Here is a 27519-nt window from a genome sequence, read left to right on the forward strand (position 1 = left end):
GCCCCAAGCCTGCACTCCTCTCTTTTATCATATCTCTCTTGCCTTGACTTGTCTGTTATTTTTAAGTTGGAATGTTGATCAGCATTTGCATTCCTTGGAAATAACACCTGCGCTGTGCTGTCCTAGAGAGAGTGTGTCCCTCTGGGTCCCAGCAAGGCCCAGCCCTCCACGCTGAAGTGCAAGATGTCAGGGTGATTGCTACTGATGCCTTGCAGTTGCCCATAGGTCGCCGAAAACCTATCTGAAACAGAAGAGCTACTCTTTTCACAGCCGTAAAAGCAAATGGAGAAAGCAAGGCCATTTAGCCCCAGACGTTAGAGGTACAACAGTCAGAAAACAGTGAGGGACAGGATCAAAACAAAACGACGGCGGCTGGAAAACATGGCTTGGCGAGGGGTGTTCCACACAAATAAATGAAAAAAATATTAAAGCTCCCTTTAAAAGAGTGAGCTAAGTTTCTATCAAAAGAGTCTACATAAATAAAATGAAGATCTAGGCAGAGGAGAGCTAACTGAACGCATCTGTATGGTAGCAGGATGGTTGGTGCTGGAGTGGGAGAGGTACAGACACACTAAGGGGTTAAAAAATGACTTTACCTTTCACTTAGCACTCAGTCCTGGACCTTTGTTTGAGCTTACTGAGCAGAATCACTCATTTAAGACCACAGAGAAACATGGATAGAAATTTGGATAGTACTCAATTTAACAACAGAATTCTCTGAGATACAAAAGACTGTACCCTGCTCTAAAAGTTAAGAGCATTTTGAAATCAGGGAATGTTCCATTTTCAAGCCCAGTGGAGGGACAGAATCAAAGCCACTGTCGTGGTTGGCTTTTCTGCAAGGAGGCCAGCAGCCAGCCATGCCCTCTGCCAACAGGAACACTAGTGGGGAAGGGAAATCATCTAATGAAGCCGGGCTGGCTTCTCAGCAGGTAAGCAGAACGTGCTCCTCAAAGACTGGCTCACTAAACCTGGAGAGAAGCTGAAAGCTCAGCAGATGGTTTACGGGCTTCTAACAGGACTCGAAGTAATAATCAATCAGTAAGGGAGGAAGACCTTGAAGAAGCTATGTCAACACCAGTTTAAAATAAAGTCTAGCCTGGCTGGCGTGGCTCAGTGGTTGAGCAGCAACCTAGGATCCAGGAGATCACAGTTCCATCCCCGTCAGGGCACATGGACAGGTTGCGGGCTCAATCCCCAGTGGGGGGGGGGGGGGTGCAGGAGGCAGCCGATCAATGACTCTCATCATTGATGTTTCTATCTCTCTCTCTCCCTCTCTCTGCAATCAATAAAGACATATTAAAAAATAAAACAAAACCAAACAAAGTCTAGACTATTTAAACTAGATGCACTAAGGCTGTCAGATGCCCCCAGGGGAAGCACATCGAAGGCACTAGGAAAATGCTGGCAGAACTACTCAGCCAAGGGCAGCACAGGCCGGGGTTATCTTTGACCCACTGAGAAGCACAACAGCATCTTCCAAATGAAGGGCAAGAAGCACATCTACTCCCTTTAGACACTGAGTGGATGTATGTGCAACTAGTACATGCTCAGCTGGCCAGGCGCGGGTCATTCTGGAGGCCTAAATGACAATCCTATTGGGACAGGGGGACTGGAATGAAACTAGGTTACTACTTTATAAAGGTAAGGCCAATGCAAACTGTTTCTTCAGAATTTGTTTGGAAGGCCAAGCGAAGCATCCACTCACTCGGTCTGACCTGGAACGGCAAATTATTCGCCCAGGTGGAAGAAGAAACCCACAATACCAAGAGCAATGACGTATTTCCCTCCAAATCCAGCCTCATGACCTTCCCTAAAGATGTGCACCTCCCTTTGCAGCAGCAGGCCAAGCTCATAATCTGCACAGGAGTTTAGAGGACCTTACGACATTCGCTTCTTGTGAACATAACAATTAATGTGCATGGGTAACAGCTGTCTTTTATTGATTCAATCAATACATTGGGAATTTAGCAGCAAGTTAATGGCAAGCAGTTACAAAATCTCCTATTTTTCTACATTTAAATTAAGTTGTCTTATGCAATCTATAGCAACCTACAATCACAAGAACGCACGTGAATGGCTGGAGCACTTGGGCTGTTCCACCTATGGTAAGTCTATTAGTCATTTCCTAACAAAGTCTCTAGGTGCACAGGGCACAGCATTGTCAGGAACCTCCGTTACCATATTTGGCTCTCATTTTCCCTATAAATAACTGTGCTGCAATCTAAGAATGTGAAGTAAAACTGAGCAAGTACAGCTACAGCCTTGCTCTGAGGGTATCTGCTCCTCTAAACAACCCTAGAGAATGTCTCGGGTTGATCTCAGCCACAGCCCTGCCATCAGGCCTGCTGGTGGCTGTCCTTTGACACCACACTGCTCGGAGACAACTAGCTTCAATTTTAAACTGGTGCAAACACAGGGCAGGACTCGGTGGAGCTAAGAAGCTAAAAGCTCGCAAGGTGCTGTCCTTTCCCCTCCTACCCCTCGCTTTAGCCCTGGAAAGAGCGGCTCTGTTTCTGTACTGTTTGGCGTTGGAGGGAACCTTACGGTTTCTTTTTGGTTCTCGGCAGGGCAGTGGATTTAGCAGCGGCTTTGGTTGCTATTCCTTGGCTTGAAGTCACAGAGGATTTCTCCAGCTCTCCCTTGATTCCAGCTCCAAGGGGTCTGCCTGCTATGGAACTTGAAACGCTTGTGTCCCAGTCGTCCACATTTTCCTTCTTACTGGTTACATTAAATTTCTTTTTATAAGCAGTGGGCTAGAAATAAAATGCCTGGATTAATTTTCAGACACAAAGCAACATTCATCAATTCAAAGAAGCAAGGAACTACAAACCTGACCTGGATGTGCAAGCTGAACACTGTCCAGATGGGAGATGCAAACTAACTACACTGTGAAATTGTTATGAAATGCCAGAGAGAGCCCCGCTAGCACCTTCAAGAAAACAAAATTGTTTAGTGTTTGGTGTAGAGCAAACTCAAGGTACAATTTCAGATCCTCTGCCACATGAAATGAAAGAAAAACGTTTGGGAACCTTTGCGCAGGGAGGCCCATTTGGACACAGCTGTACTCAGTTCATCTTCAGATTTCGAGACAAGTTGTGACGTTTGCATGGGTACCCCAACAAGCCCATCGTGACTACTCTCCCTACCCTAGGTACAAGGTTGCTGCCTAGGGCCCCCTCCTCCCGTCCCCACCTTCCCCTCCGCTGACTCCCGGCACTGGCTTCCAGTCCCGGTCACACCGCTCGGACAGGTCTGCAGGCCTCTGGGAGCCTCACTTCCTCACTGTTCTACAGGGAAAACGGTGCCTGCACATTTACTACGTGGGTTCATTAGGGGGATGCATAAGGCAGTGGCCGTGGAAGGACTTCATAGCTTTAAAGCATGACACAAGTAGAACGGATTTTAACAGGCAAGTGTACTTCTCAGGTCACCTCACTCCAAGCAGAGGAAACTGTCTCTGATCCTGTCGCAAGGGAAGCAGTCTATGTTGACCTTAGACCTGTTTTAAAAGTGGTCACTTCTATCCCTGGCCAGTGTTGCTCAGTGGTTGGAGTCCCAGCCAAGGGCACTGAAAGGTCCCGGGTTTGATCCCCGGCCCCATTCGGGGCGTGTGTGGGAGGCAACCCATCGATGTGTCCCTCTGACATCAAGGATTTTCTCTGTCCCCTCTCTCTCTGTCTTTCCCTCTTCCCCCTCCCTTCCCTTCTTTCTGAAAAATCAATGGAAAAAAATATATCCTCAGGTACAGATTAACAACAACAACAACAACAAAGTGTGAGCGCTTCTAATTAAATGGAGCCGAGCGCAGAGCTCTGAAGAGCAGAGGCTGTCTCCGGAGACCGACACTGGCAGGGTGGGGGCGAGACACGGGGGTGACGGAGCAAGCTCCCTGCCACAGAAGGGCCTGGGGAGGGGCATAAGGTCAGCACTCAGGGAAACTGAAGGTTAGCGTACATATGAGCTAATAGCCAGGTTAGCAATTTTCAAAGAAAAGATTACACATAACACAACACAAATAAACCTGGTGTTTCTCTGATCACTCAGGCTCCTGTGATTCAAGTGACCGTGTTTTATACACAGGGGTTGCACTTAATATATATTTGTCCAATGAGTAAATGACCTCCCAGCGCTGCAGCAAAACCACAGGTCATTTAACCATCTTTGGTACCTGTATTTTAGGAAAGAGAAAATTTACCTTCTGTTTGTTTATTGAAGAGAGCCCTGAAATATGTGCCTCTTCAGAACGCCAGTCGTGTGTGACTTTGCAACAGTGTATGCTAATTCCTGAGCTGGTAATTGTGTTCACTGAAAAATTAATTTGTATAAATTTGGAAATGTAAACAGGTCCTTTTCTTCATAGATTTTTTTCCCCCAAGAAAATTTCTGGGTTGCTTCTCTGTGTAATCTTTCAAGGAGTAGAAAATACTTAAAGTGCATTAGTATTCAGTCATACAGGTTGTATCCTCTCACTGAAAGCTCCTCTGTTCAGCCATAGGTGAGAGTACAGCACCCAGATGTTCTAGAATCTGGTTGAAGGTAAGTTGCTTTGTCTAGTACAGCCCTGGTCCCCGAGACATGAAGCCTATCATGGAAATTTCATTTCATAAAAATTTAATTCACTTGACATACAAATCCTATTACAAGGTGAATCTAAGTGTAACCCTCTCTCTTCTGACATTTCCACCTCCTGAGTTACCGTCCACGTCGCGGAGGAAATGTTCTCCAGCCTGCCCACCGCAACGAACACTCCAGGGAGCAGGAATACAGACTCCGGCGTCTCCTTCTTCACGCGCTCACGTTCCTACCTGGCCTAGTGTTTCCTCTCTTCTTCACACTTCCATTTGTTAGTTAATGTACTTGAGTCATTAAACTAATGCTCTTACCAGCAACATGAGTGCCTGTTTCCTTATTTTGTTTCTAGCCTGGTATTTAATACATGTTAAAACAAATATAGTCAGCCATATTTTAATTGAGCTCCAAAACAGGCCTAAAACTGGCTGCACGGAAACAAATCACAATATTTGTTCCTTCGCTCCCTGGTAACATCAATGCAAATCTACTTATCTTTACGCAGCTGTTCACTGTAAATGCTTACAAGCTTCTGTGTATAGGGGTGCATCTTGTGCAATAGCATGTGTGTGTACACTTTCCATTTCTCTTTGCTAATTTGCAGTGGCCGCATCAAGTTTAGGAAGCAGAATCGTAAGAGCTTTCCTAGACTGAGTCTGCCCTCTTAAATTTCCCCTCATTGAAACTTCTCCGATGCCAACAAAACACAGACGCAGGCTGGCCCTCGTGCGGCCCTTCAGGCAGAGCTAAAACTTTCTTCACCAACAGCCAAGTCTCTCATCTCCTTGGAACATAAGCAGCCAAGGCAAATTCTAGCTCCCAGGCTCTTCTCTAGAAACATGAATAAATCTTTATTTTTCAGGGACGTAGATTTTAGGTCATAGACGATCTAAATTTTAGGTTTCTCTTTTTCTTTTCTCATAGCTGATAGAATCCCTCGGAGATCTATGCTGTCACTGATATAATCTGTAAGTTTTATGAGCAATAGGCAGAGAAATGAAAAGTGAAACTGCCAAGGCTATAGGAGTCACTAAGATCTTCCAGGTCATGAAAGGCAAACAGAAGGTGATGGACTCCCGTAAGATTGCACAAAGGGGGAGAAAGATGAGAGAGGAGCTTCAATATTCAGTTCTAGAGGGAAAGAGTCTAAATAATCATTATGAGACTGCTGGCCACCATCATCAACCCAAGAAAGAGGGTCTAAAAATCACTGTAGACACTTCTCTGAAGATACTGGTACACTGCTGCACAGTGACCAAGAAAACCTGGCTATCATCAGCAAGCATCCTCGAAATCAAAGAAAAAATTATCTGTCCTTACATAAAATCACGAAGAAGTCGCACCTGAGACACTGAAACCAACTTGAGCAGAATAAAGAGACCGGGAAGGGTGGAGGTTTCTTTATAAGACAGTTGTTCAGTCTAGAAATATAAAGAACTGGAGGCTCTATAGAATCACAACCTATAAAACAAAGAAGGGGGAGATTTCAGCGCTGGAGCTGGACAGCATCTCCGGGCGCAGCAGTCCAGTGGGTGGCTACACCAGCGGCTGCCCTGGGCATTTCCACTGTCCCTCCCTTTGGCAGTCTGACCACTTGGGCCTGTTGAAGGACAGTCAGTCCTCCTGGAGGCAGAATGATGGAAAAGGCGACCTAACAAGGTTCCCTTCAGTCCTATCTTGTAGTGCTTCGGCACCCTTGGCCTGACTTCTCCAGCTCACATTACTCATCTTGAAAAGGGGGCATCGTGTGTGCAAGAGGAGATATGTAACAAGAAAGCTGGGCTAACTATACAAATTTCATTACTCCCTGGCATGGCTTTAACCTGACGAACTCATCTGGTGGCAGTGGATGCAGAACCCGTAAGCTCTAGGCATATCCCTGAAAGCTAATACCAGCACATGATTACTAGAAACTGTTACCATTCTCTGACTTTTGAGTAAAATATATGCTATTTAAGTAAAGTGGCTTATCACCATAGCAACCATTTCTAGAGCCACACATTCAAATTATAGGCCTGTACAAGGTCCAAGTGACAGAGCATTCTGACACAAGTTTTCGGCTACACCTCTGCTTGCCATGGTCACCCACTTTCTCTCGCATTCCTGTAGCTTTCAGAAGGAAGGAGGAAGGGGAAAAAAAAAAGAAGAAAAATTGACTCCCACATATATAGATTTCTTTTATAAGGTGGCTTCCCACATAAAGAGCTGGGTCTTGTATGTAGTTAATGAAAATAAAATCTAACTTGCAAATTAGAGAGAGATGTAAACATCTCTCTTTTCTGTTTAATTAAAGTATAATTTACACACAGCAGAATGTACAAATTTCAAGTGTACAGTTTTATGGGTTTTGACAACGCATAGGCCTGTATAACCCGCATGCTAATCGAGAAGCAGAACAACTTCCCGGAAAGTTTCCTAGTCCCACATCCTACTCAGCTCCCTTCCATCCTGGAGCTACAAGTGCTCTGATATTTTTCAACATAAATTACTTTGTTATTTCTAAAACTTCGTATACATCAAATAACATACAGTATGAACTCCTCTGTGCCTGACTTCACATTTTTTAATTGAAATTTTTATTCAGATAATTCCAGATTCTCATAGTACTTTATCATGTTTCTGAGATTCATCCATGAATTATTTTTTTTTATTGCCAAGTAACATTTTATTGCATGGATATATCACAATCTGTGTACCCATTCTTCTATTCATGAATATTTGGGCTGTTTCCAGTTTGAGGCTGTTTATATAGAAAGCTGCTATAAACATTTTCTAAAAATCCTTTTTCAAACTTACATTTGGGATTGCTGGGTAAATGATAAGGTAACACTTAATTTTATAAATGACTGCCCAGCTGTATTCCAAAGGAACTGTACCATTTTGCATTTCTACTGGCAATGCAGGAAAATGCCAGTTGCTCCAGTATTTGCTAAAATTTGGACTTTCCAGTCTTTTTAAATTTGACAATTCTATAGGGTATAGTATTATATCATTGTGGCTTTTCCTAATACCATTTTTATCTTCCTAATAATCTTGCACATTTTTTCATAAGCTTATTGACTATTTATCTTCCTATCTGAAGCATCTGTCCAAGTCTTATGCCTAATTTAAAACCAGGGTGTCTTATTATGGAGTTGTAGGAATTGTCTCCATATTCTGCATACAAGTCCTTTGTCAGACATATTTATTGCAAAGATTTTCTCCTTGTCTGTGGCTTGCCTATTCCTTTTAATATCTTTTAGATGAACAAATGTGTTTACATACATATATATATGTATATATACATATATATATATTTTTTAATTGATTTCAGAGAGAGAGGAAGAGAGAAGGAGAGATAGGAACATCAGTGATGAGAGAGAGTCATTGATCGGCTGCCTCCTGCACACCCCCTGCTGGGGATCGAGCCTGCGACCCGGGCATATGCCCTGACTGGAACTCGAACCTCGATCTCCTGGATCCTAGGTTGATGCTCAACCACTGAGCCACGCCCGGCCAGGCCAAATGTGTTTACTTTTAATGAAGTCCATTTTATCCATTTTTAAAAGTGCTTTCTGTATTCTAAGAAATCCGACTACTCCCTGGAAGAGAGTTTAGCTTTTGGATTTAGGTTTATTACCCGTATCAAATGAATTTTTGTAGACAGTGTAAGCTAAGGGTGCCAAAGTTAATTTGTCCATATAAATATCCTACTATTCCAGTACCATTTATTGAAAAACTACTCTTTCCCCATTGAATGCCTTTAAAATATCTGTCAATAATCAAGCGACTACACAAGTGTAGGTCAATTTCTAGACTCTTGATTTTGTTTTATTGATCTGTTTGTTCTTACACCAATACCACACTGTACTGATTACTGTTGCTATACAGTAAATGTTGAAATCAGATCATGTAAGTTCTCCAACTTCATTGTTTTCAGGTTATATTAGCTGTTCTAAATCTTATGTATTTCCAAATACATTTTAGAATCATCTTGTTAATTTCTAACAGAAAAGCAAAAACCCTAGATTTCAATTCAGATTGCTTTAAAGCTATAATTTGGAGAGAAGTGACATCTTAACAGTATCAGATCTTCCAATCACTGAACATGGTGTATCTCTCCATATATTTCAGTATTCTTCAATTTCATTCAGCAGTATATTATAGGTTTTACTATAAATATCTTACACCTATTTTGTTAGATTTATCACTAAGTATTTTATGTTTTGCAAGAATACTTTAAATGGTATTTTAAATTTTTGTTTCCCAATTGGTCATTGCTAGTATATAACAATACAATTGATTTTTGTATACAGATCTTGCATCCTGCAACCTGTTTCTGTAGATTCCTTGAGATTAATATGTACACAATCATGTCATCTGCAAGTAGAGTTTTATTCTTTCTTTTCAATCTACATGATTTTATTTCTTTTACTTCCCTTGTTGTATTGGCTAAGACCTTTAGCATATTAAAAAGAAAGAAAAAGGATGTCTTTGCCTTTCTCTTATCTTCAGTAGGAAACTGTTCAATATTAAACCATTAAAAATAATACTAGCTTTAGATTTTTTTTTTTTTTTTTTTTTTTGGTAAAAATCTCTAAATATGTAAAAGAAGTTCCCATCTGTTCCTACTCTGCTGAGGGGTTTTCTCATGTTTGATTGTTGAATTTTATCAAAGGTTTTTTTTCAAAATTAATGAAAAGATCATGTGGCTTTTCCCCTTTACCTATTAATACAGTGAATCACATTTGTTGATTCTTGGATGTTAATCCAAACACACATTCCTGGAATATACTGTATAGTTGATCATGATGCATTATCTTCTTTATATATTTCTGGATTCAGTTTGCTGATATTGAGTTTGGGACTTTTGGATCTATATTTCTAAGATATATTGGCTAATAATTGTCTTTTCTTGTAATACCCCTGTCATGTTTCGGTATTAATGTAATAATAGCAAAGATTCATGTTTCACCTTATAAATATGTTGACAAATATTCTCAAGAGTTTGTGTAACATGCTTTCTCTTCTTTCTTTAAATATTTGGAAGAATTAACCAGTAAAATCATTTGGGACTGGAGTTTTCTTTATTAGAAAGTTTCTAATTATAGATTCAATATTTTAAATAAATGTAGAACTACTTATATTTTTCTATTTTTGTAGCTGTTTTGATGTTTTTAAAAGGAATTTGACCATTTCATATAAATTTTCCAATTTATTAACATTAAGTCATTCACAGTATCTTCCTTTTGAAATCATTCTTTCCTTCTTATTTTGTTGGGAGGGAACTTAATTTGCTGTTCTTTCTCTAGTATATTGAAATGAAAGTTCATTATTATTGCTACTGTTTTAAAGTCAACATTATTTTATATTTACTCAAATATTTATTCTTGCCAATGCCCTTCATATGTTCCTGTAGTTCAGTACTTCCATCTGGGATCATTTTCTTTACTTGAAATTTTTCTTTTAGTATCTCTTATAGTAAACTATGCTGGTAACAAATTCCCTCATCTTTTGCATATCTAAAAATATTTATATTTTATCTTTATTTTTGAAGACAATTATCACTAAATAAAGAATTCAAAGTTGGCAGGTTTGTTTTGTTTTGTTTTTAGCACTTTAATGATATCATTCCATTGTCTTCTGGCTTCCATAATTTCTGTTGATATGTCAAATGATGCACCTTTGATGGCAATGTGTCTTTCCCCTCTCCCCACCACTGCCCCTAACTGGATATGTTTACAATTTTCTCTCTCTGGTCTAAAGAATTAGAGAATAGCATTTAAAGCAATCATAGATACTAGAAAGTAATGAGAGAATCCCTCAAAGGAGATAGCCAGAGAAGGGGTATTCTAAATTCTGCCCAGCTAAAGATAAATGAACTTACCTAAGCTTATAACATTTCCAATATCCAGGATACAATCCAAAGTTACTCAACAGAAACAATAATGAATAGAGACAGGCCCTGAGATGACCCAGATGTTAGAATTAGCAAACAAGGATTTTTAAAAGTTATCATAACTATTATCAGTGATGTTAAAGACAAATATTATTTAATGAATAAAGTAGGTCTCAGTGGATGAAATGGAAATTTTAGAATAAGATATAATACATGAAATTAAATATTAAACCTTTCACAAGGTAGGTTTAATATGAAAATGGAGAAAAATGAAGAGTAAACTTAAAGACAGAAATAGAATATATCCAGTTTAAAGAACAGATTGAAAAAATGAATATGCCTCAATGACCTATAGGACAATATCAAAGGGTCTAACATGTAAGTAATTAGAGTCTCAGAAAAAAAATTAAGAAAAAAATAATGACACAATTTCTAAAAGACATAAATTTATAGATTTCAAAAGTTTAGCAAACTCTAAGCAGAATAAATGTGAAAAATGTGTCTAAAAATGTCATTGTCAAACTGCTGAAAACCAAAGAGAAAAGGAAAATCTTGAGAACATTCAGAGAATAGTAGTGCATTATATACAGGCACAGAACACTTCAAACTACAGTGACTCCTCAGCAGAGAAACTGGAAGCCAGAGACATGTCTAAAGCTTGGATGAACCCAAAACATGTCAAGACAGAACTGACAGAAAATATCCTTCAAAAAATTAAGAGAAATAATTTTAAGATAAACAAAAAATATCCTTCAAAAATTAAGATAAAATAAACACATTTTAGATAAAAGAAAACTAGGAGAGTACATTGCTAGCAGACGTGCAGTACAAAAAATGCAAAGGCAGTTCATCAGGCTGAAGGTAAATCATATCAGATGAAACCTTGGATTTTCAGGAAGGAAAGAAGAGCATCATAAATAGTAAATGTCTGGGTAAATATATGAGAGATTTTCCTCTTAATTTCTTGGAAATACATATGACTGTTTAAAACAAAAATTAAAACATTGTTTTGTGGAATTTATAATTACATGTGACAGTTATTGCATAAAGGCAGGAAAAAAGATGAATGGTCCCAAATTAATGCATCTGATTTGAAGCAGTACTATTTATAACCCAACCTAATGGTTGTTTCTCCACAGGGAAAAGATATACATAGTATAGGCTTGGGAGAGCAGGGAAATGATTTGAAAGGATTCACTAATATATCCTTTTAACTATGAAAGCCCGGCAAAGTCTATGGAGAAACCTAAGCCTTTACACAGGGGGTTCTAGTGGGAGTAAAACAGAGACAATAGCATTGTTGTTTATGGAATTCTATAAATCCAAACTAGCCACTGGCATTGCAAACAGCATTATATCAAAGAACAACAGGCCAAGATTCATGTCGGCACAATCAATCGTTTGTATCTGTATTAGTCAGCAGCCGCTGCAATCATGCTACTGGGCTGGGCGGTCCTCAAGATCACCCCCAGGTTCCATGATCACTAGGAGAACCCACAGGATTCAGCATATAGTTGTATCATCGCTATGACTTATTACAGTGAAAGGATGTAAAGCACAATTAGCAAAAGTAAAAGGCACTTGAGGAAATCAGTGGAAACCAGCTCAAGCTTTCAAGGATTCTCTTCCAGGAGTCATACGGGATGCATTTAATTACCCCAGCAACAGGCTGCGACAACACATGTGAAATGTAGCCAACGAAGGAAGCTCTCTCAGCGCTCAGGGTTCTCACTGGGAGCTGGTCATGGAGGCAGCCTCTGCCTAGCACCTGCCAGAAGGCCAGATTCCCAGAAGGAAAGCAGGTGTTCAGCAGAAAGCATATTGTTTGTACAAACAATTTAGGCTCGATGAATCATTCTTATCAGTTAACGGTTGCACCCATCCCAAAATCTCAGTTCCCAGAAGCCAACCAAGGGCAAGCCTTGCAAGCAAACCTTTCCAAAGACAGCAGTTCAGGCTTGTTATGTTAACTCTTTTCTGTACAACTACATAAGCAATATGACAAAAGTCTCAGTATCTTATAACAACAAACAATTTCTCTCAATTAGCTGTAGGGCTTGGCTGTGGTAGGCTAGACTTTAGGCTTTGTATTAGGTTCAGGTCTGCTCCACAAATCTTCATGATTCCAAGAACTGTGGCTTCCCGTAGGCATATTCTTCTCATGGCAGGTGGCATAAATACAAGAGAGCAAGCTCAGTCATGCAAACGCTTTTAAGGTCTCTGCTTACATCACACCTCTTACTATTCCAGTAGCCAGAGTGAGTCATGCAGCTCAGACCAACATTAGTGGAGTGAGAGAATTTCCTTCATCTACTATAACAGGGAGAGCTGCAAAGTCACATGGCAAAGGGTGTGAATGTATAATCCCTCACAGGGAGGGATTGAATAATTGAGGGAAATAATGTTATCACAGTACCCTAGGGACCCTTCCAAACGCAGAGGGAAAATGAGGTTGGAGGGATTCCCTTATCACCTATGAAAATAGTAATTATTTTTCTTAGTTTCTTTTTCATTAGTTTATTTCAACACCTATATCCAGAGAAGCCTTGAAGCAGGCAGGAAAAATCACGCAATTTTAGTAATATTCTATGCAATATAATAATAAAAATAAGTTAACACTAATCTGTGCTTACCATATGTTAAGAGTGTTACATGTGAGACTTCATTTAGTCTTTGGTTAAGGCCATTAATCCCATTTTACAGATGAGAAAACAAGCCTAGAGACTTGCTCAAAGTAGTAAAGCTTATAAGTTGTAAAGCCGGGATTTGAACCCAGGCAGCCTAGATCCGGGGCTTGTGCTTTTAACCATTATGATATTTTAAGTGCAGTGCCTGGGCACATATACCAGGTTGCAATGCTTCACTGCTGGGGAACAAAAATGTGCCAGAATTGTGCAAGCACCACCAAGCCTGCATGTGACTCACATGGGCTCAGAGAGTTAGAATTTAATTTGTAAAGAAAATTTTTATCCCATTCAACTAAAATACCAAGAAAACCTGACTTTTTCCTTAGAGAAACATATCGATGTACCATAACTCAACTGTTTGATTTCAGTGTTTTTAAATTTCAAACACTTCATGTCTTTAAGAACTACTATATAAATACATTTCATTGATCAAAATAACTTTCAAAGTTTCTAAGCCACCGTGCCTTTCTACTTTCTAGACTAGGTAAAGTATCTGCTACATGTATTATCTCCTGTGATATCATAAAGGCATGTTTTCAGTCAAGAAAAATTATCACAAAGTAATCAAAAATTTTTTTTCCATTTTCATTAAACAAATATATTCAACCTCATTCAACAAATAATTTAACAACTAAGAAGTATGTCCTTTATGAAGCAAGAATTCTGTGATGCAAATATAGTATTTCTATCACATCCAGAGTTTCTAGTGCCTCCCTTGGTGACATTCATTTCTCTTAAATTGTTTTCTGAGCTTAATAAATAATGGAAGTATTGTACTATTTATCAGAAATCACTAAGGAGCTAGTGTTAAAAGCTTCACTCTCTTGCAAGAAACAATGGTCTGCCAAGTGTATCATTTAAAGATGAGTAAATGTAGGAGTTAGTCTTGGGTCTACCTGAGAGAATAGATTAAGGACCCACTGTAGGGAATTCAGAGGGTTACCTAATAACACAAAACATTATCTAGGCCTACTCAGCTTGGAAAATAGAAGATAAACATGAGACAATTTTTCTGTCCTCAAAGAATACCATTACCTAATATAGGCTAAAAGTTAGAAAAGAAAAAAAGGACATTGCCAAATGGCAACTACTTGAAAGCAAGTTTGAGAGTGAAGTGTGACGCCTTTAGTCCAAGCACGGCTAGTGCGGGGATGCGGACTGAGCTCTTCTGCAATGTCCAGGCACATGGAACTAGGGCAACACTACTCAGGGAAAGAGGAAAGTGCTTATTTTAAGTGTTTCTGTTTATGACAAATCTTCACTTTCTCTGCTAGTTTTCTAAGAGCTCTGCCACTTATCTAAAAAGTGTGATTTTCCTGGCTTGTGAGAAATACAAAATCCGGAGCTCCAAATGGATTTATGAGATTCTCCAGAAGAGGTAACAATGGTAAGGTGGAAAGCAGGAACTGCTGGCAGATATTCTTTTAAATTAAAGCCAACTTTCAAACATTTTAATGGAAAGAGAATCATATACATTTTCTTAATTCATATTATCACATCAAGTTGTCCTTATAATTTTAACAAACAAAATTTTCCCATGGGAAGTATTTCAATATTCATAGAATAAATTTCAACAAAAATAAAATTTCACTCTTAAGAATATTAATTACTACATGAATCCTGTATGGATTCAAGAGTAAGTGGCCAACCCTGTTTTCAGTTATCACTTTAAGAATTTTATATACCACTACTTGCTGTTAATGAAGATTTGAAAGGAAAAAGTAAATTCTTAACATAAACTCAACTTCAATATAATTAACAAAGTAACATATTTATTCACAAAAATCCTTGAAAAAACTTAGTATATTAAATGCATGAGAATTCTTTCTTTTAAGGGGTAACACTTTTCAGGAAAATTCCCAAATAAGGGAAGGTATTCCTCCTAAAATATCACAGCCCAAACCTAAGTGTGGGAAAGCTCCTTAGTGGGTCCTTTGTTTCCAGGGCAAAGGTCTACCCCATCTGGCAGGAATTTCTGCTACAGCATTTCCAAGTAGCTTTCCAGAGTCTGCCTGAATACTTCCAATGATTGGGAGGTAGGGTTTACTACCCATGGTCCAGCCTGTCCTACTGCAGGTGAACTCTGATTGTGAGAAAGTTCTCTCTGTTGAGTAGAAATCTATATTCTTTTTTTAAATTTTTATTGATTGATTTTAAAGCAAGAGCGAGAGAGGGAGAGGAAGAGGAAGATGGGGGAGAGAAAGAGAAACTTCGATTTGTTGTTCCACCCATTTATGCATCCATTGGTTGTTTCCTGACTGAGGATTGACCCGAAACCTTGGCATATCGGGAGAACACTCTAAACAACTGAGCTACCCTGCCAGGGCAAAATCTATATTCTTGCCATTTTGACCCCCTGGGTATAGTTCTATCACCTATAAGCACCTTCAGTTCCAATTCCTCTGTTCCCAGCTGGAAGCAGCTGAGAAGAGCACAGCAAGTCTCATCACTCTGAGACTTGGAGGTTGGAGGAGCAGAGGGCAGGTGTGTGACGGAGCGATGGAAAAGGTGATGGAAGGAAATCAAACATTTGGGTCACAGGGATATTTTATGCCAACTTCAGTAACACAGATACAACCCGACTACAAAACAATGTATGTGTACTGGTGTATATGTGTTTGTGTTTGTATATATGTGAGTATATGTAGATGCATGTGAGTATATCTGTGTAATCTACGTGTATGAAAACGTGTGTGTGTGTGGGGTATGTATACGTGTGTGTGCATATGTATATGTGTGTGTAAAATGTCAAGCCAGCTAACGGGAAAACCTTCAAACTATGTTCAATAAGGGAGTGCAAACATGGGTTTTTAAATATTTTTAACAAGAATATAAAATGCTCATAGCTGCTAAGCCCTGCAGGAGCTGTTAGCAGACTAGAGAGGATGATGGGAATTCAATAAACGTATGTTTACATTATGGCAAAAATACAAATATTTCAAAATACCTGGATCATTAAATGTTAAGCTTATAACCTAGACATTTTCTATCAAGTGGCTGAAGAAGTTCCCAGCCAGTACATCAGAACCAATCCATCACTTTACTAGGTCTCTTTCTGCCGGGATTCTTAGCACGGAGGGTGCAGGCCAGCACCGCTGCCCCTCCGGGGTGAGGCTCGGGACTTACCCCAGTCCCTCTCCATCCACTGCTCTGGGCTTCAGAGACCCGAAAAGTAGCAGCTCCTCACAGGAAGCCTGGGCTGCCCTGAGGGGAACACAGCCCCCACTGGCAGGGTGCTCAATTATTAAAGAAGAGCTAACGTGTGCTCATTAGATTTCAAGACAAGAAAGAAAACATACAGAAAACTTCTCCAAAAACACAGAAAACTGGATAAATCATCAGGATATCCAGTTAGTAGGACACAATCTAGAATTAATCAAAATGTTATGAAATTTTATTCACCAAAAAGAATAAGACTATATTGGGATTTAATAATGTAAAATGATAAAGCTACATAAATTGTTTTAGGTATCATAAAATTAGAAGCAAATAAGAGAACAATGTAATAACTCTTTTCTAGGTAATGCATAAACCCCTCCCAAACTGTATAGCCTGGCAAAAAAAAAATTATCCATTTTGACCCGTGGGCCAAATCTGGCACCAGCTGTCCCGGCCTGTCCTAACGGCCTGCGCCCAGCCGCGTGCTCCGCATTAGAGGTGAGCAGCTGCGACAGGGACAGCCACCCCACGACTGGGCTATTTCCGTGCCTTCCCTTGCGGCCCAGGAGCCTGGTGGCCGCCTTGCCGGGGGGAGGGCTCCAGGGGGGGAGAGCTTTGCTGTGTCACAGGCCCGTCCAGAGCAGCCCGAAGGGCGCGGAGCTGGGGACGGAGGCGGCCCCCTTCCCGGCCGCGGCGTTTCCTACCTGTTTCTCTTCGTCGTCTTCATCCGAAGTGGACATGGCGCCAGGGACGTTCCCGCTGGACACGCTGGGCTGGCAGCCCTCGAGCGGCCCGGGGCTGGCCGGCCTGTCCGTCCGGTCGGCCGCGCTCTCCTCGTCGCTGCCCGGGTTATCTTTCCACTCTTTCATCATTTCTAGCACGTTGGCTGGTCTCGCAGAAGACAGTGTATTGCCCTAATGTTAACGAAGGATTTCTGGTGTTATAACCAGTTTGCAAAATTAAAAGGCGTCTTACATCTTTTAGTAATATATTCTCCCAAGTTCCATAAGTCACACAGAAAAATTAAAATGCCGGATAAGTGGCAAAACTGCTGACGCCATTGGAGCACAGTCCCTGTCCTGAAAATGACACGCAGCAGGGCCATCCCCTGGACCCAAAGACCTGCTTAGGGCACTGTTGTTACAAAAGTAACAGGAAGCCGAAAGAATGAAAGCAGCTCCCCAAAGCCCAGTGGGTCCAACACTAAGGGCGAGCCTACACCATACCAAAATGCCTAGGTAAAAAGTCTAAATTCAGTTGATCGGTCAAGTGCTGTGTCCGAGAACACAGATGTTTGATTTGAAGGCCCTCAGTTGACTGAAGGTTTAGATATAAGGTGGTCACTTGATTATAACAGATTCAGTGTACTGTTTTTATCCCAGATGTGACAATACAATACCATAATTGACCACTTTATGTTGCCTAGGTTTTTCTCAAATATAATATTCCATTCAATGCCAAGAAATCCACGAATGAGTCTGGTTTCTGCTCGACTAGGTATGCCTTATATATACTTTTTCTCCTAACTCAGACTAGTAGAGAAAGTTTGGACAAGAAGTTTGGATCACATTTAGATTAAAATGGGAAGTTCAGACGTGAGTACAACTAGGGAGCGATTCTAAATTAAACTGGCATGTGGGTGGACTGAAGCATTAAGCGTCGGTGATACAGGTACTATGAGACGAGGTACTTTAAAGGCAGCCATCTGAGTACACTGCTGAGGATTTGTAGAGTTTAATGTACTTGTGGTTAAAGGCAAACATTAAGAAGTAATAACTAAATGAGGATGATTATGCAATTAAGTCCCTGTGGTTCTTTTACTTCATCCTGTTTTGAGGAGGTCTATACTCTTACCAATTTCATAGTAGCCTACTTTTAGTTGCACTTATGCTTCCTCTCCCATTTCCTTCCAGAATGCCCTGAACATACCTTCCACCAAGCCACAGCCTACATTTCCTTCAAGGCTCATTTTGAGTCATCTCTGTTAGGTATCCCAGAACTTCCAAGGCTGCTGTCAACTTAAATGTAAATAAAGCACAGAAAGAGGTTCAAAGACCATAAAAGAGTTGAAACCATTTAGAACAGCAGGTAGCCTCAGGGCTCCCATGGGAATAAGTTCTAGTCTCCAGGGCTCTGTCAAGGCTCCGCTTGACCTCTGTGACTCATCTCCCTTCCATCGAAACTTCCTGGCTTCATCCTGACCTTCCGCCCTAATTTTCACGTAATCGCAGGGTCCAGGGTCCTGCAATGCTAGTACACACAATTTTGCCACAACTTGATTCTTTCACTAGCAGACAGAGATAACCTAACACGTATGTCTGTAATCCCAGCCCTCAGTCACCCTCATCAATTAACTCTGTGGATTCTATACTAGTACTAATGCCGCTCGCCCAACATCCCTCTCTTCTCAGCACATGGTAGAACTGTACTTCCCTACCTCTTTGGAGACAGGACCATGTGACTTGTTTTGGCCAGTGAAATGGGATTGAAAATGGTATGTACCACTTCTGGGTAGAAACTTTAAGAGGTAGCATGCATTTGTCATGTTCCCAGTTCCTGCCTTAGTAACTACAAAAGCACAGAAATGAGGCCTCCCTCACCCGGGTTCCAGTGTAAGCACAGAAGTGAGGGCCAATGTGCATGGGAAGGTATCAAGAGCACTGAGATCTGGGGGTCACTTGATGCCACAGCATGATCTAGCCTATCCTGATACTGAGAGCAAATAAATATTTACATTCTCGAAGTTATCTCTAAAAAGCCTTAAAAACAGTCAGCCTAATCTACAACCAGCATACTCAACAAAATTGTAATTACTACTGAAATCACATGCCGTCAGGGCCACGTACTTGGTGGCCAATCTACAGGGCAGTCCTTGCTTTGCACAGTCCTGATAGGCGTGAATTTCAGTCGCCGTGACTTAGGTTAAATAACATCAACAAAGTTCAAATTTCAGTCGTCATGGTATATTAACTACAACGGCATAAAGTTCAAATTTCACCTCGAACTCTTTAATCCATAATCACTATGCAAAGGACCGGTGCGCATCACGCTGAGTGACCAGCCCTGCCACCCCTCGCACAGCCTGCTGGTGGCTGACACTGCACATCTGCTGTTAGGTCCACGCGCAGGCAGCAAAGTGGGCCCTTATGTCGTCCCTTGTCTCCCAGGAACTTGTCAACAAAGATGAAAGCGCAGTAAAGAAATTAGAAGTGATAATGCTGGAAGTGAAATGTGAGTAAAATGCAAGTGGAGTAACAGAAGAATTGCTGACATGGGGACGATGACACTGCCACCGTTTGAGAGAATCTAGATATGCAACCAAAGGGACTTAGTGAGGCAAACTTCTCAACACACATGAGGAAAGTGGTTGTGACGGAAAGGATGAATTGGCCCCAGAGAAAGTGGCGCCTGCAAAATATTTGACATTTACAGGATTTTCAGAGATATTTGAAAACACTGACAGCACAAAGGATAAAACGTTGGAAGTTGACCCAAACTCAGAAAACAGTGTGACAATTCGCCAAGGCATGAAAAAGGTGCTCCTCTCTACTGTAAGTTACACGACAAGAGGCAGCAAGCACTGTTTAAACTAATCTTAATAAGTTTTTTACCAAAAAATAAGATTCTTTAATTCTCAATATTTCTAATGTTTTAAATTACAGGGCACTAAAAATATTAGTGCTGCTTTTGTTTAATTCCCTACATGTTTATAACCAACAGTCAGAGAGTTTTCATTATTTAACAAAAATTTTAAAAATCATGGATCATAATTTTTTCCATGGATTATTCAAATCACACTACACAGTTTCAATTTGCAGTATTTTTATGGCCCTGTACTACTGTGCAAAGCAAGGATCGCCTGTATTATCTTGAGCAGGCCTCTCCGGCAACCTCTCACTTGCCCAGTTCACATACACATACACCCAAGAGCGTGGTGACTGACACTCTACATGCCTAGAGGGCCTTCGCACTCAATGAAACGACCCTATGTCTCATTCCAGAAAGGTGGTAGAGAGAGCAAAGGCTCTAGAAAAGGAGCATTAACACCTCAAAAACACTCTACTATTTGGAAAATGCTAACTCTTTCCTTCCTATATTCACTTGCGATATCAAGGAGGGCACAAATGGTAGGATCGATTCCAGACTTTCCCTGTTGTCTAAAGTCCAGCCAATAACTTACTAGACTGTCCCCTTCTTGCTGCCAGTAGTTGGAACAGGGATTGCATCAAACCCTTGGACTGACCAATGTATACGTGGCCCAGGGCTGTGTGTCATCAGTCTTCTAGGTTCAACGGAAATTACAAAATTACAAACGAACCAATGAACAGACAGTGTAAACTGCATGTCACTTCACCATCTGAACACTGACCCCTGAACTCCGTTACTGGCCACATTCAGGGGGTCAGACACTGAAATCAACTATGAAGGAGCAAGTAAGAGGCAGATAACCTGGTGTGACAAGTACAAACCCAATCTCCTTTTGGTTAATAAATTTCCACTTGTTTAACAGATAGCTAAAGCTATTTTATGAAAAACTGAAAAAATGGACATTCATGGAGAAGCGTTGGGCAAATACGAAGATTTGGATTTAATACCTCAGTAGACAGGCTCCACAAATGCAGACCCACGCATATGTCTTTGTCTAACAAAATCTGCCTCTTCAAGGTCAGTGTCTATCAGTATTTTGTAAACAGTCGGTACTTTGTAAATGAATGAATGATATATATGTACAAGCTAAGGTGAGATGGTATAAAACATAAAATTGGCAAAACTAAAAGAAAACATTCTGATTCTTTAGCTTATAATCATCATTTTCTACTTTTTGTAAATAGCTAGAGCTCTTCATTTAGTAATCTTCCTAGGAATATTTTTTTCAATAGAAAAATGAAAGTCAATTTATTTATTTTTTTAAACATAAAAATCTAAATGAAAACAATGAGATGCCAATTTTCACCTAACAGATGGATATAAATTTAAGTTTGATAATACTTTGTTGGTGAGGGTGTGGGGAAACAGGCTCTCATTTACTTGCTTTTTATGGAAGGGTAAAGTAGCAATAACCTGTGTGTAGTGCACCGGCTCTCCAGCCAGTAATTCCACTGTTAAGAATTTATCCTATAGATATGCTGATACAGTGTGCAAATATATATTTACGAGAACTTTTTTTATTAATCCTCACTGGAGGATATGCCTTTCACTGATTTTAGAGATGGAAGAAGGGAGAGAGGAAGAGAGAGAGAGAGAGAAGCATTGATATGAAAGAGACTCATCGAGTGGCTGCCTCCTTGAGGCACCCCACCGGGAATTGAACCCACAACCTTTCAGTGTACTGGACGAAGCTCCAGCTAACTGAGCCGCATCAGCCAGGGCTACGAGAACATTTTTTTGTACCACTGTTTGTAATAGGAAAGATATGAAACAATTTAAACGATCCATATTCACTGGGGATTATTTACAAAGTAACAGTGTATCCATAGTTGGAGATACAGTGCTGTTTTTTTAAAATAAGAAAATCTTCCCAAGATATATTAGATAAAAAAGAATAGTTTGCATAATATGAACCCATTTGGGTAAAGTATATACAGAAAAATGCGTAGAATGTTTTTGAAAGAACACATAAGAGACTTAACAATGGTTATCTTTAGTAAGAGGGAATGAGGTTAATGGAAGGAGAAAGTTATTTTTTCTGGTTTGTTTATCACTTAAATCATTTATCATGGTTAATTTAAACTATTTTATATGACTAATAATTAATGTAAATTACAGTAGGAAAAGAAATAATGTAGGTTGCAGATACCCACAAAGGACTGATAGCACCCAATAAAGTCACCAAACATGTCCTAATGGGTCTCAATGAGTCCAAGGCAACAGCATATCAAGGTAATAACCACCACTAAAGTAAGCAATTGTACACCACCTTAACATTTTTCAAGTCATTGATTTTTTTCCCCACAAGTATAGCAACTATGTGAGCAGACAGGTTGGTGTTGATATTCCTGTTCTTCAGGGGGAAACGGCCTGAGAAATTCAGTAATTTACCATTATTCCAGAAGCACATTTCCAACTGCCTGCCAAGAACTTCTAGCTAGAGGTGTTGCCGAGCCTTCAGTGCTGTACTGTGTATTTGAAAGTTGCTAAGAGGGTGTAGCTTAAAAGTTCTCATCACGAGAAAAGAAACAATAACTGTGATATGATAAATGTATTAACTGAACTTATTGTGGTAATCATTTTCTAATAAATACATATATCAAGTCATTATGTTGTACACCTTAAGTTTTACAATGTTATGTGTCAATTATATCCAGTAAAGCTGGAAAAATAAAAGTGAACTTAGTATATTCCAAACTGACATTCTTGAAATCGGTGTGTGCGGACATCTGGCTGTGCATAAAGACTTTCCCAGGGGCACGTGGGAAGGACAGTTTGCAGGGCTCAATTTCAAGACCCTGAATTTCCAATGACCTATTCTTTTTCAACTCATCTGCTTGGGTAAGGATTTGCAGTCATTCTTTCCATGTTCGTTCTCAGAAGTCAGTATCTTCTGATGTTTGTCAGTGTACATACATTTATCTGTGTGTTTGTGTGTGTGATAAAAGGCCCATATCTAGACTATGTAACAAATCTCTACAAATCAATTAGTAAAAGATATAAAGCCAAATAGAAAAATGGGGGAAAGACTCAAACAGGCATTCTGCAAAACAAGATATCAAAAAGGCCAATAAGCATAAATAAAGGTGACCAATTTCATTTGTAATTCATGAAACACAGATTAAAATCACAGTGAGATGCCATTACACATCTACCAGAGTACCTAAATTAAAAAATATTGACAACAACATGCACTGGAGAAGATACAAAGCAGAACTAGAACTCTGGCGCATTGCTGGTGAGTGAGTGGTACAAACACTTTGGAAAACAGAACAAAGTTTTGTTGGGGGTGGACAGAGGAGAAAATTCACATAAATTCAACTGTGATCCTGGTACTTCAGTGCCTTTCAGTAGCAACCCATTGTCAACACAAGTCAAATATAAAGTACTCTCTGTGTAAGCCACGGTCTGCAGCAAAACAGCTTTACCTGTCTTCACAGCTTAACTTCCCACTACCTCCCCACACGTCTTCCAGGGTTCTAGAAAGATAGAACTACTGATACACTTCAAATTCTCTAAATATGCTTTTTTTTCTGTCTTTAAATCTTTGTAAAGTTCTTTCTATTCTGAACCTCCCTCCTTCTTACCATAACCCCAACATCAGTTTCTACTTTCCCCCGTTCTTTTAGAGCCCGATCGCATGTTACCCTCACCTTAAGTATCTTTTTTAATCCCCTAGAGGGATTACCCTAACAGCACTCCTACAGCTGCATTATATACTCTAAATAAAATATTTTCTATATTGAGTATACATTTACATATTTTATAGAATATATTTTACTCTATGCTATATGTAATGTGTAGAGTACACCTTTATATACTTATACACACTCATTATATGCTCATTCTCTGCCGGGTGTTTGTTTTATACCCTCTACTGGGCTGTGGAAAACCTGTGGGCAGGGGCTGTACCAGATTCCTCCTTGTGACCTCCATAGCACATAACAGCTGTTCAGTAAATATTTGGTGAATTATTACGTGTATGTCAATCATTGAATACTGAATAAATCCCCAAGGTTTCTGGTTTATGAGCTGCTTCTTAACATAATTTTTATAAAAACTTTCTTTAAACAGGGCCTCAATAGTATATTCACATACATAACATAATTCAGAATCTAAGAATAACTAAATATAGTAAAGGTTGGTATTAACATATTTAGGATGAAAATATACAGTAGGAAAAAACACCCCTCAATTAGTTAGGCATCAGAAAATTTACACTTGCTTATGCAGAGAATACATATTAAGGCTAACGGTCAAAAGTTAATGGCCAGACCATGAATAACAATTTTTAAATTAATGAACAAGGGCCTTGTTCACACATTGGAAAAGATTGTTCTAGAAATTAGACCCCCACACCCTGAGTACATGTGCCTTTGCAAGTGTGACTATAAAACAAAATACACTGTAATTTGTGGTAAATTACTCCAGGGGAGACTGTTTTATTCATCTTTGTATCCTTATAGTGCTCAGTGGATTAAAATAAAAAGATACTTGTTAAAACTGATACAGACATTTAAATGACTCTTGTCCCATTCAGAATAAGCCACCTGACATGGCTACCCGCTGGAACAGCAAGCTCCTTCATTTCAAAGAGCCTGCTATTGGTCTCCGCTATCTATGACAGGGAGTTAAAATTCCAGCCTGAGAGTCAAGTCCCCACACAATTTTCTTTCCTTTTCTAATCTCCTTTCCCACCTCTTTCCTTCGAGCATCTTCTCTGCCAGTCAAACTGAACTCCCTGATTTCGCACTTGCTGCCTCCGCCCCGCTGGTCGTTTGGCAACTCCCTCCGCCGTTTCTCCCCCCCGCTCTGCACCTGTACACAGCTGCTTCCCACCAGGTGCGAGCTCCTTCCGTCACAGACCACGTCCTGCGTGTCTGTAGCTACGCTTACACCCAGCCCGGGACCTGGCGCGTGGTAGGCACGCCCACGATCTGTGGAAGGAGCCACCGAACGTCTGAATAGCAGCGGTAGAGCTCAAATCGGGAAACTACTTCTTGACAAGCCATAGGAGAGGAATGTTTCCTTAATCTATAGAAGGATTCTTAAATATAAGTAGGCATTAAAAATACCTGGGAACTTGTTTAAAGTGAAAATTCTTGGTGTTAACTGTCACCAGGGGACTTGAAGGCATACCAAGAGGCGACTGTAATTACCTAACAGAGGGAACAAACTCCTAAACCACTGTTGAGAGTAACAAGGACCAACGGGAAGAAACGGGCACAGGCGGGTAACAGGCACACTCCTGGCCACGCGAGTCACCACCAACTCTGCCTCTGTAGGAAAGTCATTTCTTGGCTCTTTTTCCTTACATCTAATCTCTGGACTTTTGATATCAGAATGACAATATCTGTTTATTTTAAGTCATTCACTTAAATGTACATAGAGAAACGCTGTTTCTCAGAATATTTTTCAGATATATACCATACTTCAAAACGAACAATACATAGGTTAAACCTTAGAAACTTCTTATCCGATAAAGCTCTTTGAAAAAAAAAAAGTTACTATGTGTTAGATATTGCAAAAGATAAGCTCTGGTTATAAAGCAGCAAGGCACCGAGAGAACTCACACGTTCCCTTTAGATTATTTCAAACAGAGGACATGAATTATAGGAAGTAAGACTTCAAGTGGTTAAGAAGAAAAGAGTTTTGCCTTTTAGAAGTTTGTAAAATGCCGGAATTCTAAACTTCATACACTGAACTCCTCGGGATAGTCTGATATAGCACACGCTATCTGTCGCTTCTCTACCCATTTGGCAAAGACTACACAGAAACAAATGTTACAGAGGCTCAAAAATGGAGACTTCTGGAAAAATGACCAAAGCCAGAAATAAAGCTGTACTAATTAGAACACAAATAATTCCATGGCCCAACCCGAATGTTGTGTGATGCTGAAAAGAGATGGGTTTCTAAGGCACACCATCTGTTTTACAGCTTTTGATTTGCTGTACTACAAATCTACCCGTACCGTTTGCAGTGATCTATTTAGCTGCTAGCTCATTTGCGCAATTACTTTAGGCCAGAAATAGTTATTGCACAGAATGATTTGAGAGAGCAACGCAGTCATAAAAGAGGGCAGATACAACCCATTTTTGAGAAGACTATTCTTCTGGCTCTTGAAGAAAAAAATATTATTCAAAGAAATGATTGGAAACTGCCAAAGGAAAATTAGGAAATTTAAAAGAAGAGTGATATCACTGTAGGTTTACGGTATCTAAACTCATCTAAACCTTCAGGGTCACCACCAATCTGTCTGCTGGCCTAATGGAAACTCCTCCTTCTGATCTTGACCCCTCAGCAGCATCCACCTGGGAGCTGCCTGCTCTTGTTTTCTCAAACATTTTTCTCACTTCATTTCCCTGGCACCACTCTCCTCACTTTCCTCCCCCCTCACCAGCTATTCCTTCTCAGCCTCCATCGCCAGCTTCTCCTCTACTGAATGATGCAGCATCTAAAAGCAGGGTGCTGGGGTCTCTTTCCCTTTCTATCTGTAGTTTCTTCCTAATTTATCTCTTCAGCCCGAAAGCTTTATATGGCATCTATATACTCCTGATTCCCAAATTCACAGTTTCAGACCAGACTTTTCCAGCTCCAGACTCATATATTCAATTATTTTTGATATCTCTATGTGGATGCCACAGAGGCATCTCAAACTTAGCATATCTAATGTGGGACTCTTGAGTCACCATCCTTCCCCCAGGAAAAAAAATTTATTTTTCTTATAATCTTCCACATCTCAGTAAATGGCACCATCATCCAACCAGTTATTAAAGTAAAACCTAGGAGTCATCCTTGATTCCTCCCTATCCTCACCCCTCACCTGACCCCTCACCAAATCCTGTCAATCACACCTAAAAAAATATGTCACATTTATTTCTTTTCAATTCTATTGCTACCATTCTGTCCAAGCCACCATCATCTCTCAAAAATACTACTGCAGTGTGGGCATATCGCATATCTCCAGGGCCTAACATAGTGTCTAACAAAGTAATAGGTGTAAAATAATTTTCTGTATAGATGATTACTGATCAGCAATATTCCTATGTGTCTTGACAAATCTCCAGTCTCAGTTCCCAGACATTTTCAGAGATACTTCCAGGCTAATTCATTTACTGAATCATTCACTCATTCAGTAATTATTTGAGTATTGTATTAATTGGGTCCTTGCATCTTGTTGCTCTGCCATCCTTAGCTCATGAATTCCACTTTATGGTCCAATATGGCTACTCAAGCTCCAGCCATCACATCTGTATTCCAGTCACCAGGAAAGAAGATAGGCATGAGGAATGTCATAGCCCCTCTATTTAAGGACACTTCCCAGAAACTGCATCTAGTTCCACTCAGATCTCATTGACGATCACAATAACTAGCAAAGACAGGATAACTAGCAAAGAACACTAGACAGCAATGTTTCCAGCTAAAAGTAAAAATCTTCATTACCATAAGAGACAAAGAGAATAAATACTGAGAGCTAAGTAGCAGCCTCTTCCAAAATTCCTGTTGTGACCAGGTAACGTTTGGGTACAGGGATACAAAGATCAGTTAAGATAGAGGGTCTCTGCTCAAGGAATG

The 27519-nt window shown here is 40.0% G+C and overlaps 1 protein-coding gene across 1 annotated transcript in view; it reads right to left on the reverse strand.

The window, feature by feature from the left end:
• Positions 1-1920: 1920 nt before the first annotated feature.
• The window catches only part of STK33 (serine/threonine kinase 33), a 55668-nt gene continuing 30069 nt past the window's right edge, over positions 1921-27519 (reverse strand). Inside the window, exons 11-12 of the mRNA XM_016206609.2 lie at positions 17001-17210; positions 1921-2756 (exon numbers count right to left, since the gene is read on the reverse strand). Of these exons, the coding sequence (XP_016062095.2) occupies positions 2544-2756; positions 17001-17210 (423 nt within the window). The 3' untranslated portion in view covers positions 1921-2543. The remainder of the gene's footprint in view (positions 2757-17000; positions 17211-27519) is intronic.

The sequence above is a fragment of the Miniopterus natalensis genome, chromosome 11, assembly GCF_054644295.1.
Source record: "Miniopterus natalensis isolate mMinNat1 chromosome 11, mMinNat1.hap1, whole genome shotgun sequence".
NCBI lineage: Eukaryota > Metazoa > Chordata > Mammalia > Chiroptera > Miniopteridae > Miniopterus > Miniopterus natalensis.